The sequence below is a fragment of the Notolepis coatsorum genome (genome assembly GCF_963971535.1).
Source record: "Notolepis coatsorum genome assembly, chromosome: 7".
Lineage (NCBI taxonomy): Eukaryota > Metazoa > Chordata > Actinopteri > Aulopiformes > Paralepididae > Notolepis > Notolepis coatsorum.
The window spans coordinates 113,389,034-113,409,251 of NC_140171.1; the positions used below are offsets into that span (position 1 = coordinate 113,389,034).

A 20,218-nucleotide genomic window follows, 5' to 3' on the forward strand; every position below is an offset into this window, starting at 1 on the left:
GGATCAGAGCCTCTTGCCTTGTTGCAAACACTGCAAAATGATGCCTCCCTGTGGATTATTTGTGAACTATCTACCCCCCCCCCCCCCCCCCAAAACATCAAACATCTGTTCAGATGTATTAGAGGACGCTTTTGGAGAAATGATGTGTTCCTGGAAGTCACATTTCGGGATTCCTGGAGGGAGAGAATGATATCAGAGCAACCCTGAAGATGATAAAATCATTATTCCATGTTGAAGCTGTGCAGTCTGCTGTCATTTAACATTTGCATTTTGTTGACTGATTTGGAGGACACGTAAAGGTGAACGAACCGCAGCAGCTATCGCTCTCTCCACTGGAAATAGCCCTGTCCGATACGGTGGAGGTTATCCATCAAAAAAGAGCTGCATTTAGCCCCGTCCCGTCCCATTAGTGATGAGCGACTTCCTCCTGCGTTCCCCCTCCTGCCCCTGTAGTTATTGTCCAGATGTTTACACTTCCCAAGCCATTAAGTCATGTTGTTTACGGAGATGCGTTTATCGGAGAAATTGAAATGTTTTCGAGTTGAGATAAAGTGGATGTGAGGTGTGTCACACGTGCACGTGTGTCTGACCATGCGTGTTTGAGTGCGATCACTGGTGTGTGAGCATGTGGGCGTGCTTGTGGGTGTGTGCGGGTGTTTATTGTGGTTGCTTTGTCTCCATGCTTCCTGTAGGAAGTGAGGTACACACACAGGAAACATGACTAACGGCTTCCCTGCTCCTGCAGGCTGGTGTTGCTTCTCTTTTCCCAGTGTTCTTTCCCTCTTTCTCAGAACGATGCTGTCAGTTTCGTTTACACTCGTTTACACTCACATTTCCTCACATTTCCTCACCACCACCAGTCAGGATTTCCCTCTCATTCCAACTGATTTGACAAGTTGAAGGAGGTAGCGGCGACAGGGATCGCTATCGACATTCAAATGACACCTTGTTTGTATTCCTCCTTTAGGGGAAGGATTCCTTCACATCATCGGTTGTGATTTTTCTCGTCGTCTTTGTCTTCTTGTTGTAGCTCATCGACACGTTTGCACTGGAGCTCGGGGAGCTGAAACAGGAGATGGTCCAGACTTGTCCTGCGATGGATAAGGGCCCCATGGTCCTACAAGGGTGAGGCCTTTTTACCTTAAAACCTAAACCCTTACCTTAACCCTAACCTTTACCTCGCAGGAGACATCACACCTTAACTTAAAACAGCGATGGAAAAAAAGGATTTGTGTAATTGATCAATTTTCAAAGTTGCAATGCAAAATGCGGATCACTTTCAAGACACCTTTTCCCCCACATACAGTGTATTCTCCCCTCTGACTCAAAATCCTTATAGGCCTTTATGGTTTTGCATGGTAATCATGTTTTGTTTTGTAATTATTATATGGCATTATTTAACCAGGGTCAGTGTAATGAGATTGACATCTCTTTGACCAGTGAACCCTAGTCAAGAGGGAGGCATACAGCCTACGCCACTGTGGGTCACACAGAAACCTAAACACAATATTAACATAGAATGACTAAAAGTTATCATGGGAAAGATGAAAACACATGGGCATCGCTCGGAGCGTTATCACAAGTAATAATAATAATAATAATAATACAACTTTATTTGTATAGCACCTTTCATACAGAAACTGCAGCTCAAAGTGCTTCACAACAGAAAAAAGACAGGCATAAAATGAGCACATAAAGTGCAGACATATACAATCACAGTTTTTCACATTAGGATCTAACATCCCAACAGGCCACCTTGTTTATGATTTGATTCAGTTTAAAGTTAAAAATAGACAATAATAAAAAAAAAAGTAAGATAGAATAGACAGAGTAAAATAGTGCAATAGTGCAGTGCAATAAGTAGTAGAATAGAATAGACATGAAATGAGCACAAGTGCAGACATATAAAATCACAGCTTTTTAACAGTGCAATAAAATAGTGTGAAGCATGGTTACCAGCTTTCCAACCGGTTCTTCAGAAGGGGTCTGGAGAGGGTAATCTGGGTGATGTCAGTAAACATTGTTATTGATTCAAAAGATTAGGAGTGAGGCAGAGTTTACAGTTGGGTCGTTCTGGATTGCATATGCTCTCTCTCTTGACAGTTTTTAATGATACTATGTGGTGCATTAGTTTGACCTCGTCTCTGTCAACAGGACAACATCCCAAGTTTATTATTTCCCAATGCTGCAGGGCACGCATGTTTTGAATACTTTATTTTGACACAATCGTAGGACAAAACATTTGAACAAAAAACAATAACAGTGTCATCACGCTGGTCAAAAATGGATAAAGCACAATAAAGCCATGGCTTGTTTCCATTGTGGCCCATGCTATTCTCATTGTTGCCAGCAGATGGAGACATGTCCTCTCTCTCTCTCTCTCTCTCTCTCTCTCTCTCTCTCTCTCTCTCTCTCTCTCTCTCTCTCTCTCTCTCTCTCTCTCTCTCTCTCTCTCTCTCTCTCTCTCTCTCTCTCTCTCTCTCTCTCTTCCTCTGACAGGCTGGATGGGGAGGTGAGTGGAGTGTACCTGCAGTCTCCTCACTGTGGGGGGGCGGGGGGTGAGAGGGACTCTGGCTACGACTCCCTGCGCAGGAGAATGAGTGTCCTGGACCGGCTGACCCAGACCCACCCGGTGTGGCTAATGCTGACCCTCAGCGAGGAGGAGGCCAGGCGCATGCTGCTCACACAGCCGCCAGGGGTGAGAGGTCATGTGTGTGTCCATAGTATAGTGCAGGGGGGGGGTTCCCAAAAAATTATATTTCACTGTTTCATTCACTAGAATTGAGCCCAATGAGGGTCTCTGCGGGGTATTAAAGAGTATTCAAAAGTATTAAATTCATGATTCTTAACACTTTGAATGCCCAGCAGGGGGCGCACATTTAGTGCTTGAATGCCCACCATCCGCTTCAATGTTAACGTTAATATCGCCTAATCTATGTTTTAAATTATGGCTATGTGTCTAATCTGCACGTCGCATTATCAATGACCCATTTCCAGTCAACATTGTCGAAGCAGATTGTTTTTTTATCGGTTCATTTCCGTTTTATAGCATTTTGAAAAGCCCTCGTTTTCAAGAAGAAAAAAAAAGAATCCCTGATAAACGCTGATGTACTGTAATATTCTAGAACGTTGTCATTGTTCGGCCTATTTATGAATCGTTTTCAAATAAACGCTAGATTATCGATAGTATATGTGTACGTATGCACGCTGGTGCCGCAAGCTGTAAATCGATTCTCTTATTTCCTGATCACTCGCAAAGTCAAAACAGCCATATCACATATAGGGGGAAAGCTTATATCTCCGTGAAAAAAGGTCTGATTATCCTAATACTGGTAAAATAGATTCCTTACCTGAGATCAGATGGTATCCAAATGGATTATTCCAATTCCTGATCGACCATTCCAAAAATCTATCCTTTTATTGATCCCACGCGTATACTGTAAAACAGCATATACACGCTGTGCTGAGGGTCCAACATGAAGCTGATCGGCCCCGGTTACATGCGTGAGAAGTCAAATGTGGAGTCCGGGTTTTTTTTCCCCATGCATTTTCATTGAGTCCAATCCAAAAGGGTGAATTACCATCTGGGAGACGATAGGGGGCGCTTTTTTCACATCTGCGCGCCTGGGGTGGCCGATTTACCAACGGTAGACTCGGTTGATGAAATATGAATTCAGATCGCTAATTAAAAAAAAAAAACTTGTTAAAGGTCCCCTGTCTTATAAATTGCCTTTTCCAGTGTTTAGCATTGTTTTCTAGCAATGTGGGGTTGTACCAACACTGATTTGATGTGAAATCTCTAGTTACTCCTGTTTCTTCAGTTCAGCTCAGAAGAACCTCCCCCACTGAATCAAGCCATTCAGAATTGACTCGCTATCCTACGTAGCAAGGCGCTGATCTGGTTGTAGTCACCACCCACAATCAACAATTCGCTCAACAATGGAGCAGTGGGAATAATGCGGAAGCGGTCTCCCTGTCCCTGACTCTCCCTCTCTCTCTCTCCACCTGTATTTTACACACAATTGCGAGGAGCCGCTCACACAGTGCACACACGTGCACGGAGCGATCGCTATCGGTACATTTCCGTTTTATACCGTTTTGAATACGAGTATAGTTTTGGAGATTTCTAGTAATTCCAGAGAAATCCGCGATAATAGCCCTTTAGTGGAATACACAAAACACGTTGTCATTTTTCGGCTGATTTATGAATCGTTTTCAAATAAACGCTAGATTATCGATAGTATATGTGTCCTTATGCACGCTAGAGAAGCGGGCTGAAAAATCTATTATCGGGTGCCTTGGTCAGCGCTAACGGCACGCACACACACTTTACCCAAAACTGGTAAAATAGAGTCCTTACCTCACATCAGATGTTCTGCAAAAAGATGAATCCAATTCCTGATCGCCATTCCAAATATTGATTGTGTTTATTGATCCAACGTTATAGCCCAAAACACATAATCGCTGCTGCTCCCAGCCTCCCCAGTGAATGTGGTAACACGATACTGCTTGCCCAAGAAGGGAAACCCCGGACCGGAGGTTTTTTCCTGATGCACAGTCCCAGCCAATCCAATCCAATGATGTGCAATACCATCCGGGAGACGATAGACGGTGGTATTTGCCCTTTGCGAGCTCAGATCCATTCCCAATGATAACGTCAGGCTGGATGGATGAAAAATGTATGGATATCGCTAATAAAAGAAATAACGACCAAAACCCAAGTATACTCGTGATTGGCACGGAACACATGGCGAGTTAACCCGACTATACTCGTGGTTGGCACTGAATGGGTTAATGACATAAAGAGTAGCTCCAAAACACAGAGGGAGAGAAATCCTTCTCACAAGCTAATTGCCCTACAAAACAAAAACACTATAATAGAAACTATCCTCCGTGACAGGAGCGATAGAGACTTTGACAGGAACAGATCATTTACTTACAAAAAAGGTGAACAGCGAACGGCTTGACAACACAAGAACACAACACGACAGGAACCAGGTAACAAGGAGTAATGACGCGACAGGGAAGACAGGGAACTCACATGCATATATACAGACACTGATTGACACATGAGGGTAATTGGGTAATTAGACTCAGCTGGGAGGAACAGAGTGACACAGAACATTACATGGTTGAGATATAAATACACACAAGATAACAACACTAAACCAGATCACAAAACCAACACAGACAGGAGAGACATTAGACCAGGGAGTGGAATATCACAGACAAGACAGATAACAAATGCACAGACAACAAATTTATGATAATAAGCTGACACAAATTGGTGATGAGGGAACAAAGCTGCACCACCTGAATTAGTCCACAGGATGGCGCAGCAACCTGGGGAACGTTACAGCTATGTATATGTCCCTAACCGGGTGGAACTCTCTCATGGTCGATGGCTGAACAATCCACCCATAATTATTATTATTTAACCCTTGTGCCTTGTTAAGTAACTGACAGAGTTGTCACCTTAGTGCATGAAAAGATTGCATCACGTTCAAGGTAAAAAAAAACGTAATTTGTAATATTTTGTTCCAATTCTTTTTTTATGAATACCACTATGAACCTAACTCAACATATCTATCAAAGATTCCAAATATTTCCGTTTGTAGGGTTATGGTTAGGGTTAGGGTTAGGGTTAGGGTTGGGGTTGGGGTTAGGGTTGGGGTTAGGGTTGGGGTTAGGGTTAGGTTAGGGGACTGTTGAGCAAGTGTTGGGGTGGGCACGGGCACAGGGATGAGATTTTACATTCTCCTAATCTTTCTGTCTGGGTAACCCTAACCCTAACCCTAATGGCAAGAAATAAACCACTATGACCGGTTTGAAAGCTAATATTGTTAACTTTTGTGTTAGAGGGTTTCAAAATCTAATCTTTTCAAATTCTGTGAATATATGGAAAATAAGCAAACGGACACAATTTCATGACATAATAATCAACACAGCCATCGTTGTACACAGAAACACAAAAAAATATAGGAAAAAAACACAAAATAGTCACTAAGGGGGCAGAAGAGTTACGTGCTTGAGCTCTACCATGATATTTACCTGATGTAATTCTAAAAACGCAAAAAAGAAACTTGATTTCCCCCCAAAAGGTTAGCACATTGAAAAGTCACCAATAGCTAGGAATGACCCAGCTGGGTTCTTATTGTCCAATACATTTCTCCTGTGCAGGTGTTCCTGGTTAGGAAGTCAGCAGCTCCGCAGAGGAAAGTCCTGTCTCTGCGCGTCGGTGAGAATGGGCCAGGACCTGCGATCAGCCACTTCCCTGTTAGAGAGAGCCAGTACAGTGAGTGACACAGCACACTGCCTTCAGAAGCAGGCATACAGTCTAATGTGGAATTTATTTTCAAGGCATTTTGTAAACATCCCTGTAGCCCCCCCACCCCCTTTTCTCCCAGATGGCTCAGTTAAAAGACAAACTCACAGAAGGGGCGGGGTTCAGATTCAGATTCCTTTATTGTCACGTCATTCAGTACCTTACAGCAAAAAAAGAGTGAAATTAACTTCGTTACATAGCATAGAATATGATCAAATAACAGCAAGATGACTATATACAGTTCTAAAAAAGTGTGCAGTGCAGATAACAGGATGTAGATATTATACTATATAAAATATAAATAACAAAATGGCTATGTACAGTTCCAACAAGAAAAATACTTGTTTTTGGGTGCTTGACAAGTCCTCTACTGAACTCCTAACCTATTTGATTAGCCATGTTTTAACAATACATTTGATCAAGAGACAAAAAGCCACCTTTCTGAATGAGAAGAGGATTCTTTTTTTGTTATATTGAAGGTGATGGACGTTCCATTCAGGACACATAGCTATATAGTGTTATACTTTACATTTCCACTTTTTATTTATTTACTTTATGGCACATTTACCTATGCCATTTATTTATATATATATTGTGAGGGAAATGTTATCTATGTCCATCTGTGTTAAATCTCTGTACAGTTTGACTAGTTAATATGATCAACTAGCTACAGCCCAGACACTAGGCTACAGTCTGACAGTGTAGTGTCTCTTTAACAACGACCAAGGTTAGGAGATGGCATTTGGCCTATTCCTTCAGTTCTAGTGTGAAGACATAAGATATTTTTATTTATTTCATTCTCTCACTAGGGCATATTTTGTTTACCTTTTCTGTCATATCTGGTATCTCATGTACGTCATATCGATTATGTATTTAATGTGTCTGACCAAGAGCTTCTATCTTTACATTTTTATATGACTAGCGCTCTATTGCGGCTAGTGCTCTTACTGCTGAGCTGATCTGTTTCTCCTGTCAAATAAATTTCATTGTACCGTTGACCCTGTGTTGACCTACATATGACCAATAAAGTAAAACTGAACTGAAACTGACTGATAAATTGTAAGAGGTAGGGCGGCTGAGTGGCGCAATGGGCAAGGCGCTCGCCACTAACGCAGGAGATGCTGGTATCGAGCCCAGCTCTCTGCGTTGCTACTGGCTTGGCCGGCCGTCATACTAACACAATTGGCAGTGTTAGAGGGTGGGAAAGCCGGTGGGTGGGGATTGGACGTTGTGGACAGCGACTCCTACAGGTCGGTTGGGTGACGCCGGTGCGGCGGAAACAGGAAGTATCGGGGGCAGCGTGAGCCTCCCACGCATTACTCCTCGCCACTGAGAGTTCGAGCTGCTGCGGTGAAAAGATGCGACAGGCTGCCTCCTCGTGTACCGGAGGGGACACGTGATGCAAGGCTTCTATCCTCACTACAGCCGACCAGTGGGAGGCATAGTCTAGCAACGTTCAAGACAGGGGAGGGAAGAATTGGAAATACGAAATTGGGATGGGAGAAAAAATTTAAAATGGGGAGAAAAAGTGAAAAAAGAAATTGTAAGAGGTCAAAAAGGTTGTAACGGTCTGTGTGAAATACTGAAGATTAGACTCATGGGGCGGAATCCACAGAGGCTTTGCACGCTTTTTCCGAAGCAAAGCCGGCGCATCTCGCTCTCAAATTAATGAAATGAGGTTGCTCATGCGTAACGTCGGCTTTGCGTCCATGCAATTGCCGTATATTTAAATGAGGTAACATGGGCGGAACATGTGCCCTTTCTATGTAAATGAGCCTCTAAACAGGTGATCATGGCAGCAGTAATTGTGCAGACAGGCACGACCGTGAAAGATATTATCGAATATCTCGAAGTAGGGCTGGGCGATATGGCCTCTAAATGATATCGCGATATTTTTTGGCCATATCACGATACACGATATATATCGCAATATTTTGACATTTCCTCTAAATCACTTAAAAATGCTTGATTTAACCCTTTGATGCATACAGTCACGCCAATATGATGATTATAATAAGTCCCTGCAACATATGTTTGCATTATTAAACCATGAAGATGCTTTAAAAAAAAATATATATATATATATATATATATATATATATATATATATATATATATATATATATATATATATATATATATATATATATATACACACTACTGTGAGAAAATAATAATCACACACAAAGGGATAATGGCTTATAGCAGACTTAATGATTTTAGAATATTTCAGATAATGAAATTAAATGTTTATATCATCAACTATCCAGTTAGTATTTATACTGTAACGTTTGGCTACTTTAAATCATTGAATGTAGAGAGAGAGCGAGAGAGAGAGAGAGCGAGAGAGGGCGAGAACGTGCAAGAGAGCCAGCCCCCCCCCCTCAGGTTTTGTTCTAGGTTTGCGTTTTGAGCGTATAAGCTGCCGTAGGTGATGATGTCACACTCGAATGTCAACACAGGAAGAGTTTAACACATGGAGATGGAACTGGATGCCCAATATAAAGAAACGAATAACCAATAAATATGAAGTTATGTTTAAACCTCTGTTGTCAAGCGTCGTCAATATAACCCACCCCCTTTCCTCACGAATGGAACTAGTGTCGTGGAGTCCGCTTTGAGCGTTTCCAGGGTTAGCAGCTAACGCTAGTTAGCTTAGCCTAGTCATGGGATAAGTTAGCAGCTAACGTTAGCCCATTGCTCGCGTCAATTAAATTGCATGTCATTAAAGGTCCGCACTAGTCTGTCTAATGAAATTACAATTGCATGTCATTTAAGGTCCGCGCTGGTCTGTCTATAATGAAAATGAGAGGACAGCTCTGCGCTAAAGCAAGTCTCATCTCAGCCGCGATGTGACAACATATACTCGATGTTCACGATATAGTAATTTACTACATCTCATGTAGAACAAGCCGCGATACATCGAGTATACTCGATATATCGCCCAGCCCTATCTCGAAGGACAATATCAAATCAAGCGCATGCAGCGATCCCATGCAATCGTACTAATTATTTAAATATATATAATATATAACGTTGTGGGCCTTGGCATTATGCTCGTATACAAACAGAATCGAACTTGTTCGAGAAATATAAAGCTGCATGCCAATAGCCTTCACAATGCGTGATTTATAAATAAGGCTAAGCACTGACACAACGCGTGATTTATAAATAAGGCTAAGCACTGACATTTCAAATGCTTGGTTCTGAGATGATCAATACAGTAAACATTTATTTCTGATATAGGTGCTGATCAGCAGTAATACAATGTCATGATTATTATTATTCTGAAGTTATTATTATTATTAAATAAAAAATGTATTAATAATTAATTAATAAGAACTCCTCTCCCTCACTATAATCTAATTATGAAATCAGATATAGGCCAGGGCTTTACAACTTAATAAAGAGATTGAATACAATTAATTGGGATATAAATGGAATTAAATATAGCACGATATAATTAGAGCACTATATTCTTTCATTGTATATGGTATACATTTAATTTCGTTTCTATCCCATTTAATATATATTCAATCTCTTTATTAAGTTGTAAAGCCCTGGCCTATATCTGATTTCATAATTAGATTATAGTGAAGAGTGCAGAGCAGGCAACGCGGATGCAATTTGCTTCGCGCAATCCATTCTCTGTGGATTCCGCCCCATCTTCTGATTCGGTTTTACTCAGAGACCTCCTTTTCGGCCCTCCGAACCAAACCAGCGTCATTGCCAGCAGCCTGGGTAACCTGTCTCCCCTAGTCAAGCCCTTTGTAAAAAACCTGGGCGTGCTCTTTGACCCCGAGTTTTCCTTCAATAGGCAGGTAAACTCTGTGGTGAAGGGGTGCTTTTTCCAGCTCCGGTCCATAGACAAGATCAAGGCCATTCTCTCCCCCTCAGACCTGGAAAGAGTAATTCACGCCTTCATATCCTCACGCTTAGACTACTGTAACTCCCTGTACCTGGGGCTAAATAAATCCACCATAGCCCGTCTACAACTCCCCCAAAACGCTGCCGCTAGACTGCTCACAGGTACCCGGAAGAGAGCTCACATCACCCCTGTACTTGCTTCCCTCCACTGGCTCCCGGTGCGCTTTAGAATAGACTTCAAGGTCCTTTTATTGGTTTATAAAGCCCTAAATGGTAAGACCCCTGCTTACCTAGCAGACCTCCTCACCCCCTATACCAACACCAGGGCCCTCAGATCGGCTGATAAGGGTCTCCTAACCACCCGTAGGTCTAACTTAAAGTCTAGGGGGGGACGTGCTTTTGCGGTCGCAGCCCCTGACCTCTGGAACAGCATCCCCATGTCCATTAAATCTGCCCCCTCCATCGAGTCTTTTAAATCAAAACTCAAAACCCACCTATATCGCCTGGCCTTCCCTGACTCACGTTGACTCTTGCCATATTTGTTGACGTGTTGTTCTGTTTTTCCTTTGTCTATCCGTTGATTTTATTTTATTTTTCAGTTTATTTTATACTTTTCTTTGTACTTAGCTTAGCTATGTGAAGCACTTTGGTTGACAAGCGTCATGTTTAAACGTGCTATATAAATAAATGTGATTGATTGATTGATTGAGAGACCACAACATTTGACACAGCAGACCATGGCTCTTTTGTGCTGAGCTGTCGGTCACACTGTTAATGCCGTCATATTGAGCACCCGTTCACTTTGGCTTAAGGGGAGACCACCCACCTAAAATACCATTTTCCTGATTTTGGGGCAATTTTGAGATTTTTGTATAATGTTGCACCTTTACATGTCTTCTTTCAAGGTAGTGACAAGAAAACTTAAAAAAAACACATTTAGTTGCATTATGTTATTATGTTATTCAGTTATCAGGCATGTGTTTAGGTTGTCTATTACTAATGGTTTGATTGGGTGTTGTGTTTGTAAATAGCGTTTAAAAAAAAATGTATGGCATTTTACAATACAGAACTTTGAAGAATCACTTTTTCACCAACTCAGAATCATTGGTGAAAAATCGATAGACCAACAGAAGAAGCTGTATATTTGCTTCATCGATTTCACGAAGGCCTTCGACAGAGTTGAACATACAACATTGATGAGAACAATGGAAGAATTCAAAATACCAGTTTCTGACCGAAGAATAATTGCCAACTTATACTGGAGGCAGAAGGCTAATGTTAGAATAGGAAAGGAGAAATCAAGAGACTTCCCGGTGGAGAAGGGTGTAAGACAAGGATGCATCTTGTCCCCTGTACTCTTTAATATGTACAGTGAATCACTGATGAAAAAAGGTCTGAGAGGAGGGAAAGGAGTAAAACTTGGCGAAGAGAACATCACCAATATAAGATACGCGGATGACACTGCTATAGTCTGTAACTGTCAAGAAGATCTACAGGACATGATGAATAAGCTGAATGTCGAATGCAAAAACTATGGAATGTCACTAAACACAAAGAAAACTAAAGTAATGATCATTGAAAAAACACCAGGAACTGTTTGTAAAATACAGGTGGATGGAGAAAAACTTGAACAAGTGAAGGAGTACATGTACCTTGGAAGCTGGATCAGTGAAGGTGGAAGAGCTAACATGGACATTAAGAGAAGAACCGGAATTGCAAAGGGCGCATTCTGGAACCATAAAGAATTATTGAGAAGAAACATAAGTTGGAAAACGAAGACCAGGATTTTGGAAACGTATGTTATGTCAGTCTTTTCATACGGAGCAGAAGCATGGACTCTGAATGAAGAGGCAAAGAGGATGATAGACTCTTTTGAAATGTTGACACTGAGGAAGATGCTGAAGATAACATGGAAGGATAAGATCAAGAATGAGGAGGTACTGAGAAGAGCGGATATGCAAGGAGGACAGCTGCTGGAGAGGTTGAAAAAGAGAAAGATGGAGTTGTGCGGGCATGTTCTGAGAGGATCCAGCGGGGAGATGTTCAAGAAGGTGGTGATGGGGAAGGTGGATGGAAAGAGAGGAAGTGGAAGACCAAGAAGAGGCTGGGTAGACGATGTCTGTGATTGGAGTGGAGTGAGAGGCGGAGTCACGGAGTTGGAGAGAAGAAGTGGGGACAGAATGGGTTGGAGAGTGATAGGCAACCTTCGGAACGAAGAAGCCACCTAATGATGATGATGAAGGCGTTTTCCCAAAGGGTAGACATGTACCATTTCTCTAGCATCTACACACACCAAACTTTCCACCTTTATTCAAATCTATATCCTGCTTCTTTGTGCCAAAGGGTTTGTTGATATGTCATACATAGCCTGATTTACAGACAATACAAAACTTTAAAGGTGTTTTTCTCAAAACGAGATTTTATGAGTTTGTATTACACATAAAACAAAAAATCTCAATTTCTCTAGTACCTCCACACACCAAACTGGCCACGTTTCCTCCTATCCATATACCACAACTTTTTGCTAGAGGATTTTTTGATATATCACTCATCCAGATTTTTAGAAAATTTTATACAAAAAATGTATGCAAAAAATTGATTTTTTATGACTAGGGGGTCATAAAAGGTCATACATTCCTGTTCGGGTGGCATATCAAAAAATCCTCTAGCAAAAAGTTTGGTATTTAATGTAGTAACATGAAAAACCATGAGGAAAATATCTATATATCATCCATTTTATCTAAATTTGGTTTGGGGTAACATGCAAAAAGGGGCCATTTTGAATAGACCACGCCCCCTTTTGGGTAATACAATTATGAGACCAAAAAAAATTTATAATTTTTTTTTCTTTTTTTGACCATTCTAAACAATTAAGATGTTTGCAAGATTTCATCCTTTATTTTTTTTTCCTATCTAGGGGGGTGGTCTCCCCTTAAAGCACCATGACTTGGTAAAGACCCTTGACAGCATTAGCATTAATTTTACTTCCATTTGCATCAATGTACAACCTTTTATACCACCCTGCAGAAGCTAACCCCAGTAACTACAATATTTTTCCAAATTTAATTATAAGTGAAATTGAACTTCTCAATATCTGTAATATATTTTGTGACAAAGTTTCAGAGTTCAATCTTGCTCTGTTTTTAGAGAAAAAGGGTATAAAGATTTCCAGTAACTACAAAATCACTAGATAGTCAAATAACTTTAGCAATTTTTTTCAATTTCACTGTTTCCGTAGTTACTGCGGTTAGCTTTTGCAGGGCAGTATAGTTACCTACACAGCAAACATTAACTCCTTGTGGCACAGTTGTGTCGGTATTCCGAAACGTCACTGTCTCAGTACTCCACAGTACAAAGTAATAAAGTAATAAATTCACCAACATTATGATTCTGGTGCAGTAAAACACTCAACTGACTTTTCAACACCTCCTACTGTCGAGCCTCCTATCAGCTTACAGCCATTCAAACACTACAGCCAATCACCATGTCACACCTTTCTCTCATCCTCCAATCATATTCCTCCTCCCGCTGAATTTAAACTGCTCTCAGTATCAGAGCTGTCTTCTTGCATCACCACCACCACCACCCCCTCCTTCTTAGACTTTAGATTCCTTAGGTTACTTGAAAATAACCATAAAGAGTGCAGTATCAGCTTAACCTTGGTCTCTATGGCCTAGGGCTGATATCACAAGTCAAACCAGTTTTCACTTAATCCTACCTCAATTATTGTCGTCATCATCCATCATCCATCATCCTTCGCCAGTCATCATCCATTCATTGATACATTGATTGATCACTTATGTATTGTCTAGCACTTCACAACTTATGTCTCACATCTTACCCATTCACTCACCCCTTCACACGCAGACGGCGGAGGCGACCATGCAAGGTGGCGACCTGCTCATTGGGAGCAGTTAGGGGTTAAGTGTCTTGCTCAAGGACACACCGACACGCTGGCATGAGAAGCCGGACATTCGGGAACCGCTCTACCTCCTAAAAACAATGCAATGACTTTTCACAACCCCCAACAGAGAGCAGAGACAGAATGGTGAACTTTGACCCCCCGTCACTGTCAAACAGAGACAGAATAGTGAACTTTGACCCCTGACATGGTCAAGCAGAAATAGGATGGTGAACATTCCTTGTTTCCTTTTTCAGGTTATTTCACTTGATTCATCATTGGAAGAGAGATTTAGACTTTACATATTCATTATTTCACAAGAAAAAAGCTTCTGTACCAAATATATATAAGCATGAAGTATATTTGTATTCCTTTTCGCGGGCCCCCCCAAAATCATCTAGCGACCTCCAGGTTGAGAACCACTGCTCTAGAGCAATGTTACAGTTGCTTCTAGTTCCACGTGTAAATTAAGTATTCAATGACTTTACAGTGTTGATAATAGGGTATTGATATTTATAGGATTGCAAGAATAGGAAATAAATTGAAAATAGGTGATGTGCTTATCAATGATGGAGAATATCTGAAACCCTGCCCTAGGGGATAATAATAATAATATATAATAATGCAGGACCTCTTTAGGGGGTCTTTATTCGGCATGCAACGAACTGGACATGCAATTGGAGCGGCACACACACACCGGGATACACACACACATGCATTGTTTTTTTCTCAGTCGCCGATGCGATTGAGTCTCTGCACTTGACCCATCCCGTCGTCCTTCCCCCCATGGGCAGCTGGGAGCAGATAGGGCGTCAACGTGAGCCGCGCCCCGGGGACCAATCCAAGTGCTCCTGCCCGTCTTCGTCAAGGACGCCACAGCGTTAGCGATCTGTTGTTGTGCATGTTTTTCCATTGGGTTTATCTTATTGGGGGGGAAACCCTTGCGAGCACGGGGAGAACATGCAAACTCCACACAGAAAGGCCTGGGAGATACCCCACCTGGGTACCTGGCATCATGGAAACCTGGACCTTCTTGCTGTGAGGCGACAGTGTTAACCACTACACCACCGTGCAGACCAGAGAAAGACTTTCGTCTTGTTTACATCAGGGTCCCCCATTGTTAATTCATCATGACCCTTATGACATACACAAGATACAGATATACAGTACTGTTATATCCAGACATTTATGACATACAAGATATACAAATATACAGTACTGTACAAATATACATGTTCTGTTGTTCTGTTGATGTGCTGCTGGTGTTTAGCTGATGTGCTGGAGGTTACACACCAACAAAACTAGTAATGAGTAATCCTCCATTACAAATGAGTAATGGAACAGTGATAGGGCCTGGACTGTGATGATGACGACATACCATCTGTTGATTTTCCATCTTGGAAGTACAAAACACAAGGGAGCATGGGGTGGGGTTGTCTGTTTGGGCCTTTATATTTTGTTCGTGTGGGCTCCTCAATACTGTACAGATGTTGTTGTATTGATTTGTCCTTAACTGTTAAGAATTGTTGAGTCATTGTTCATCATTGTTTTGTGGTCTTGCACAAATAGCGTATGGAATTTGTTTTTCTTCCTGAAACGCAGGTGTTATGCGTTAGTTGCATAGTACCAGTTGAACATGGCTGCTTTCAGTCCAAACGCATCCTTGTAAAGCGCTTAGTATGGAAGTGAGAAGAAAAGGTTTGTTGTCTGAAATGTGACTCAGTCAGACCTGTTTTCATCTGCTTGCAGCCTTTTCCCTGGAGGGCTCTGGAATCAGCTTTGCCGACCTGTTTCGCCTAGTGGCTTTCTACTGTATTAGCAGGTAAATCCCTTCGAACAATCTCCTCTCTCTCTCTCTCTCTCCCTCTCTATCTCTCTCTCTCTCTCTCTCTCTCTCTCTCTCTCTCTCTCTCTCTCTCTCTGTGTGTGCCGTCCCGTCCCGTCCCCCCCTCCCTCTTCCCAGATGCCATTCCTCTCTGATGAGAGGATGAGAGAAGTGAGTATAGGATGGCAAGAGCCCATGGATGGAAATAACACTTGTTGAGTAAGCAGTCCGCAGTGTAAGTGCCCAGGTCTCTCACTTCTTGTTTTAGCTTGTGCCAGCTTGGCAGACAGACAGACTGACAGACTAACAGACTGACAGACTGAGAGCTCAAAACAAACAGTTAGGAGAAACAGGAAATGGGAAACTTGTGCCACTACTAGTGTTGCCCACCGCAGCACGACCTAGTTTCCATTTAGAGAGGAGGACCCCAAACAGAAACACACTGAAAACGGACTGTAGGTCTAGTCAGTGTGTTTACAGTGGTGTCACGTGACGTATGGTTTTCACTTCTCGGTAGGCCAGTCCGTGTCAGCCCTTTGTTTTGCCAACCAAACATAACAACATCACTTTTTTTTATCCAGCTGGTGTAGGATGTACTCAAATGAGGACAATCAGCACATCACAAATTCACAATATGTCTTGTTAACTTCAGAATGTCGCTCCGTTATACATCTTTTATAAAAAACTATACTGCAGCTCACTCTATAGCCTTGCATTTATGTCCCTCGTCCTTTAATATTTATCATTTTATTTCAATCCTTCAGTAGAAAAATCACATAAGTCCATATTAAGTTGTTGACACGAGTGATGTTCCCAAAACCTCTCATTTAATGGTGACCTATTGTGAAAATTGCCTTTTCTTGTGTCTTGCATTGTTTTTACAGAATGAGTGGCTGTCCCAACACTGAGAACATGTTAAATATGTGCATTGTGCCTTTCCTGCAGTTCATGCAGTTCAGCTGTGTTAAGAACCCTCCCCATTCAGAATTGCAGCCACAATCATTGTAGTTAGTAAGACTTTGTATGTTCGTGTGAAGAGATAAAAAATGCACGTGTACAAAATAACAGCTTGCTTGCAAATCCTTTCTTTTCTAGCTAAAGTTGAGCCTAAAATAATATTTATAACAATAATAATTATGTTTCTAATGGTACATTTTCTATGCTATGGCTGGGTCTTGAGTCATATTTGATGTGCAATGTCTTGTCTGACAGTTTTATCTGAATTTCCTTCGATGGTACGGACAGCCTGTAGAGAACAAGACTCAAACCGAGGGGTGTAGAGGCTGCTCGAATGCATAAAGAGTGTTGTTGTTGTTTTCAGCAGAAAACTTCAAATACATGTTTATGGGAACTCAAAGACCTATATTAACTTGTTGAAAAGGACAGATTGTAATCTTTACACCTGTGCATAATCTGCACATACATTTACAGGCTTGTAAACATGATTTAACATTAAGTAGCATCCGACACAGAGTACCGGTCCGATAAACCAACACTTTTACTGTACAGTATAGACATAGACTTGTTGTTATGTACATTCATTGTTTAATTCATCATTTGTTTTCTCTCTTGATTAGGGACATCCTGCCTTTCACACTTAGACTCCCAGAAGCCATTGCATCTGCCAAGACCCAGAAGGAGCTGGAGGAGGTGGCCCAGCTTGGAGCAGGTATCCTACTGCATCACTCAGAAGACTTAGGCCCAATACCAAGATCCACCCTGGGCCCTACCCCTCCATTTTGCAGCTCCATTCTGAAATTACACTACCCAGTCGAGAGCACTCCAAAACTAGGGGCATGGCCTAGGGAAGGAAATTGGGATTAGGCCATAATATAGAGGAGATTGCTTTTCTACCTGGTTTAAAATGCACTTCTCATTCAGAGATGTGACATAAGATTCAGACATAGGACATAAGTTAAACCAGAGGTGGCTTAAACCTTGAACTTACTTCACCAAAAAATGCTGATTTATTTTGCATAAAACTCTGAAGAGTTTTGCACACATTCATTTAGTTAGTTAATTACAGCTCTGTGCAATGATGTAGATAAAAAATAGCAATACCTTGTTTTATAGGGACTGCTACCTTATAATCATTGAGCTGTAATTAACACACAAGGATTCAATGACCTCACAATTGGCCACATTCAAACTCATTTACTCTCAATAACTGTCAAACAAAATGAATGTGTGCAATACAAGTTTTTGGATGTGTGTGAGATTATGTGAAAAAGAAACAAGCATTGTTTTGTGCCCCTTTAAGTGCCCCTTTAACACTTTCAGTGCCGGCCTCCGTTTCCTATTTACCCCGTTGAATGCCACCACCCACCTCAATGATAGCGTTAAAAACGCATAATCTATGTTTTAAATTATGGCTATGTGTCTAATCTGCCCGTCGCTTATCAATGACTTGTTTGCAGTCAACATTGTCGAAACGGATTGTTTTTTAATCGGTTCATATCCTTTTTATAGCATTTCGAAAAGCTATCGTTTTCTCGAAAATTTCAGGAAAATAGAAAGATTCCGTCATAAACAGCATTTATTGGAATATTCTCGAATACACTAGACACGTTGTCATTTGTCGGCCTATTTATGAATAGTTTTCAAATAAACGCTCGATTATCGATAGTATATGTGTACTTATGCACGCTATAGAAGCGAGCTGAGAAATCGATTCTCTTATTTCCTCAACAGCACACACACACACACATATACACATACGGGACACACTGTTATCTCAGTGAAAACAGCTCTGATTACCCCAAGACTGGTAACATAGATTCCTTACCTTAGATCAGATGTTCTCCAAAAAGATTATTCCAATTCCTGATCGCCATTCCAAATATCGATTGCATTTATTGATTGATTATTGGCTGCTGTAAATATATATTCCAGGCTGCTTTCCATCTCGCGATCACTTCCCTCTTCATCAGACGGCCCGCCAGCATAGTGGAGCCAGTAGGCTCCCCCCCCACACATCCACTACACATCCACCAGTCTAATCGAATGGCCTGCAGTTACACAGGGATAGACGATAGGGGGCGGTATTTTCCCATCGGAGCTCCTAGAGGGGCTGCTGTACCAACAGGAGACTTGTTGATGAAATATGAATTCAGATCGCTAATTAAAAAAAAACGACAATTAGCGTCGTCTGCACTCAACGGGGGGTATGAAATAACGACAAAACGCGTCGCTGGCACTCAAAGTGTTAAGTGCCTGCATAAACAAACAGACAGGATTTGTAGATCTAGGTGGGGCTTGGATCATTTCATTGGCTGCATCATGCTGTAGCCTTCTAATTAATTTGGCCAATCAGAACCATGGGCTTGTAAACTCGGTTTTGAACAGTCTGATTAGTTTCTCTTTGTGTTAACTTATGGTTAACTCGTAGTTTGCCACTCGCAGGTTTTAGTCCCTCTCTGTTGTGTCGTTCTGATCTCAGCTCCTCTGAAACGGCGTTGAGTCAGGTTTCTAGGTAGAAGAGGCTGCATAGCTCACTGCTTAAGATCAGGGCGTGGCTCCTGGAAAACTAGGCTGCTGGAACACAGTCCAACCTTCAAGTTGCTGCACCCACGCACACACACACACACACACACACACACACACACACACACACACACACACACACACACACCCACACACACACACACACACACACACACACACACACACACACACACACACACACACACACACACACACACACGTTGGTGAGGGAGTGAGTTCGTATCGTATGCCTCCGTGTGTATACGTTTTGTGCAGAGGCTACACTGGAAGGAGCGGGTGAGGAATGAGAAATGTTTGGACTGTGAGTCAACCAGTTCCTTTTCTTAGAACAGTTGACACAGTCGTATGGGGGGGGGGGGGGGGGGGGGGGAACTCCCCTTCTTCCCTGCAAAGGTTTCATTTGAAGAGAAAGAGTGAGAGAGCACCTCTGTTTGTGTTAAGGCGTCTCAGGACACACTATTTGAAGGACAAACACACGTGCGTCAGGTTTTGCTCTCTGGCGAGGGACACAGGGCTCTTGATGCCTCCAAGCTGTTTCAGTCTTTATTGCTCCCTCCCTGGGAGGTATGGCGGATATTGTCATGGAGCTACGAGGATTCTATCTGAGGTTGTGACGGGGCCAGGCTAACAGTCCATTAAACCGTGGTTAATCAGATGTTTTTTAATACACAACAAATAGAAATATAATAGTGAAAATGAATGGTTTGTTAATCATAATCATAAACAACCTTATTTATATAGCACACTTACAACAGTTGTGACTGTACCAGTGTACCACGGTGCTTCACAGATAAAA

General features: G+C 41.8%; 1 protein-coding gene across 2 annotated transcripts in view; it reads left to right on the top strand.

Annotated features, from left to right (window-relative positions):
• LOC311231563 (ras and Rab interactor 2-like) overlaps positions 1–20,218 on the top strand; it is a 106,156-nt gene that overhangs the window by 42,169 nt on the left and 43,769 nt on the right. For both annotated transcript variants that reach the window (XM_084318186.1, XM_084318187.1), the window contains exons 3-7: positions 1,031–1,125; positions 2,500–2,698; positions 6,181–6,295; positions 15,843–15,915; positions 17,496–17,587. In XM_084318186.1, the coding sequence (XP_084174312.1) occupies positions 1,031–1,125; positions 2,500–2,698; positions 6,181–6,295; positions 15,843–15,915; positions 17,496–17,587 (574 nt within the window). The remainder of the gene's footprint in view (positions 1–1,030; positions 1,126–2,499; positions 2,699–6,180; positions 6,296–15,842; positions 15,916–17,495; positions 17,588–20,218) is intronic.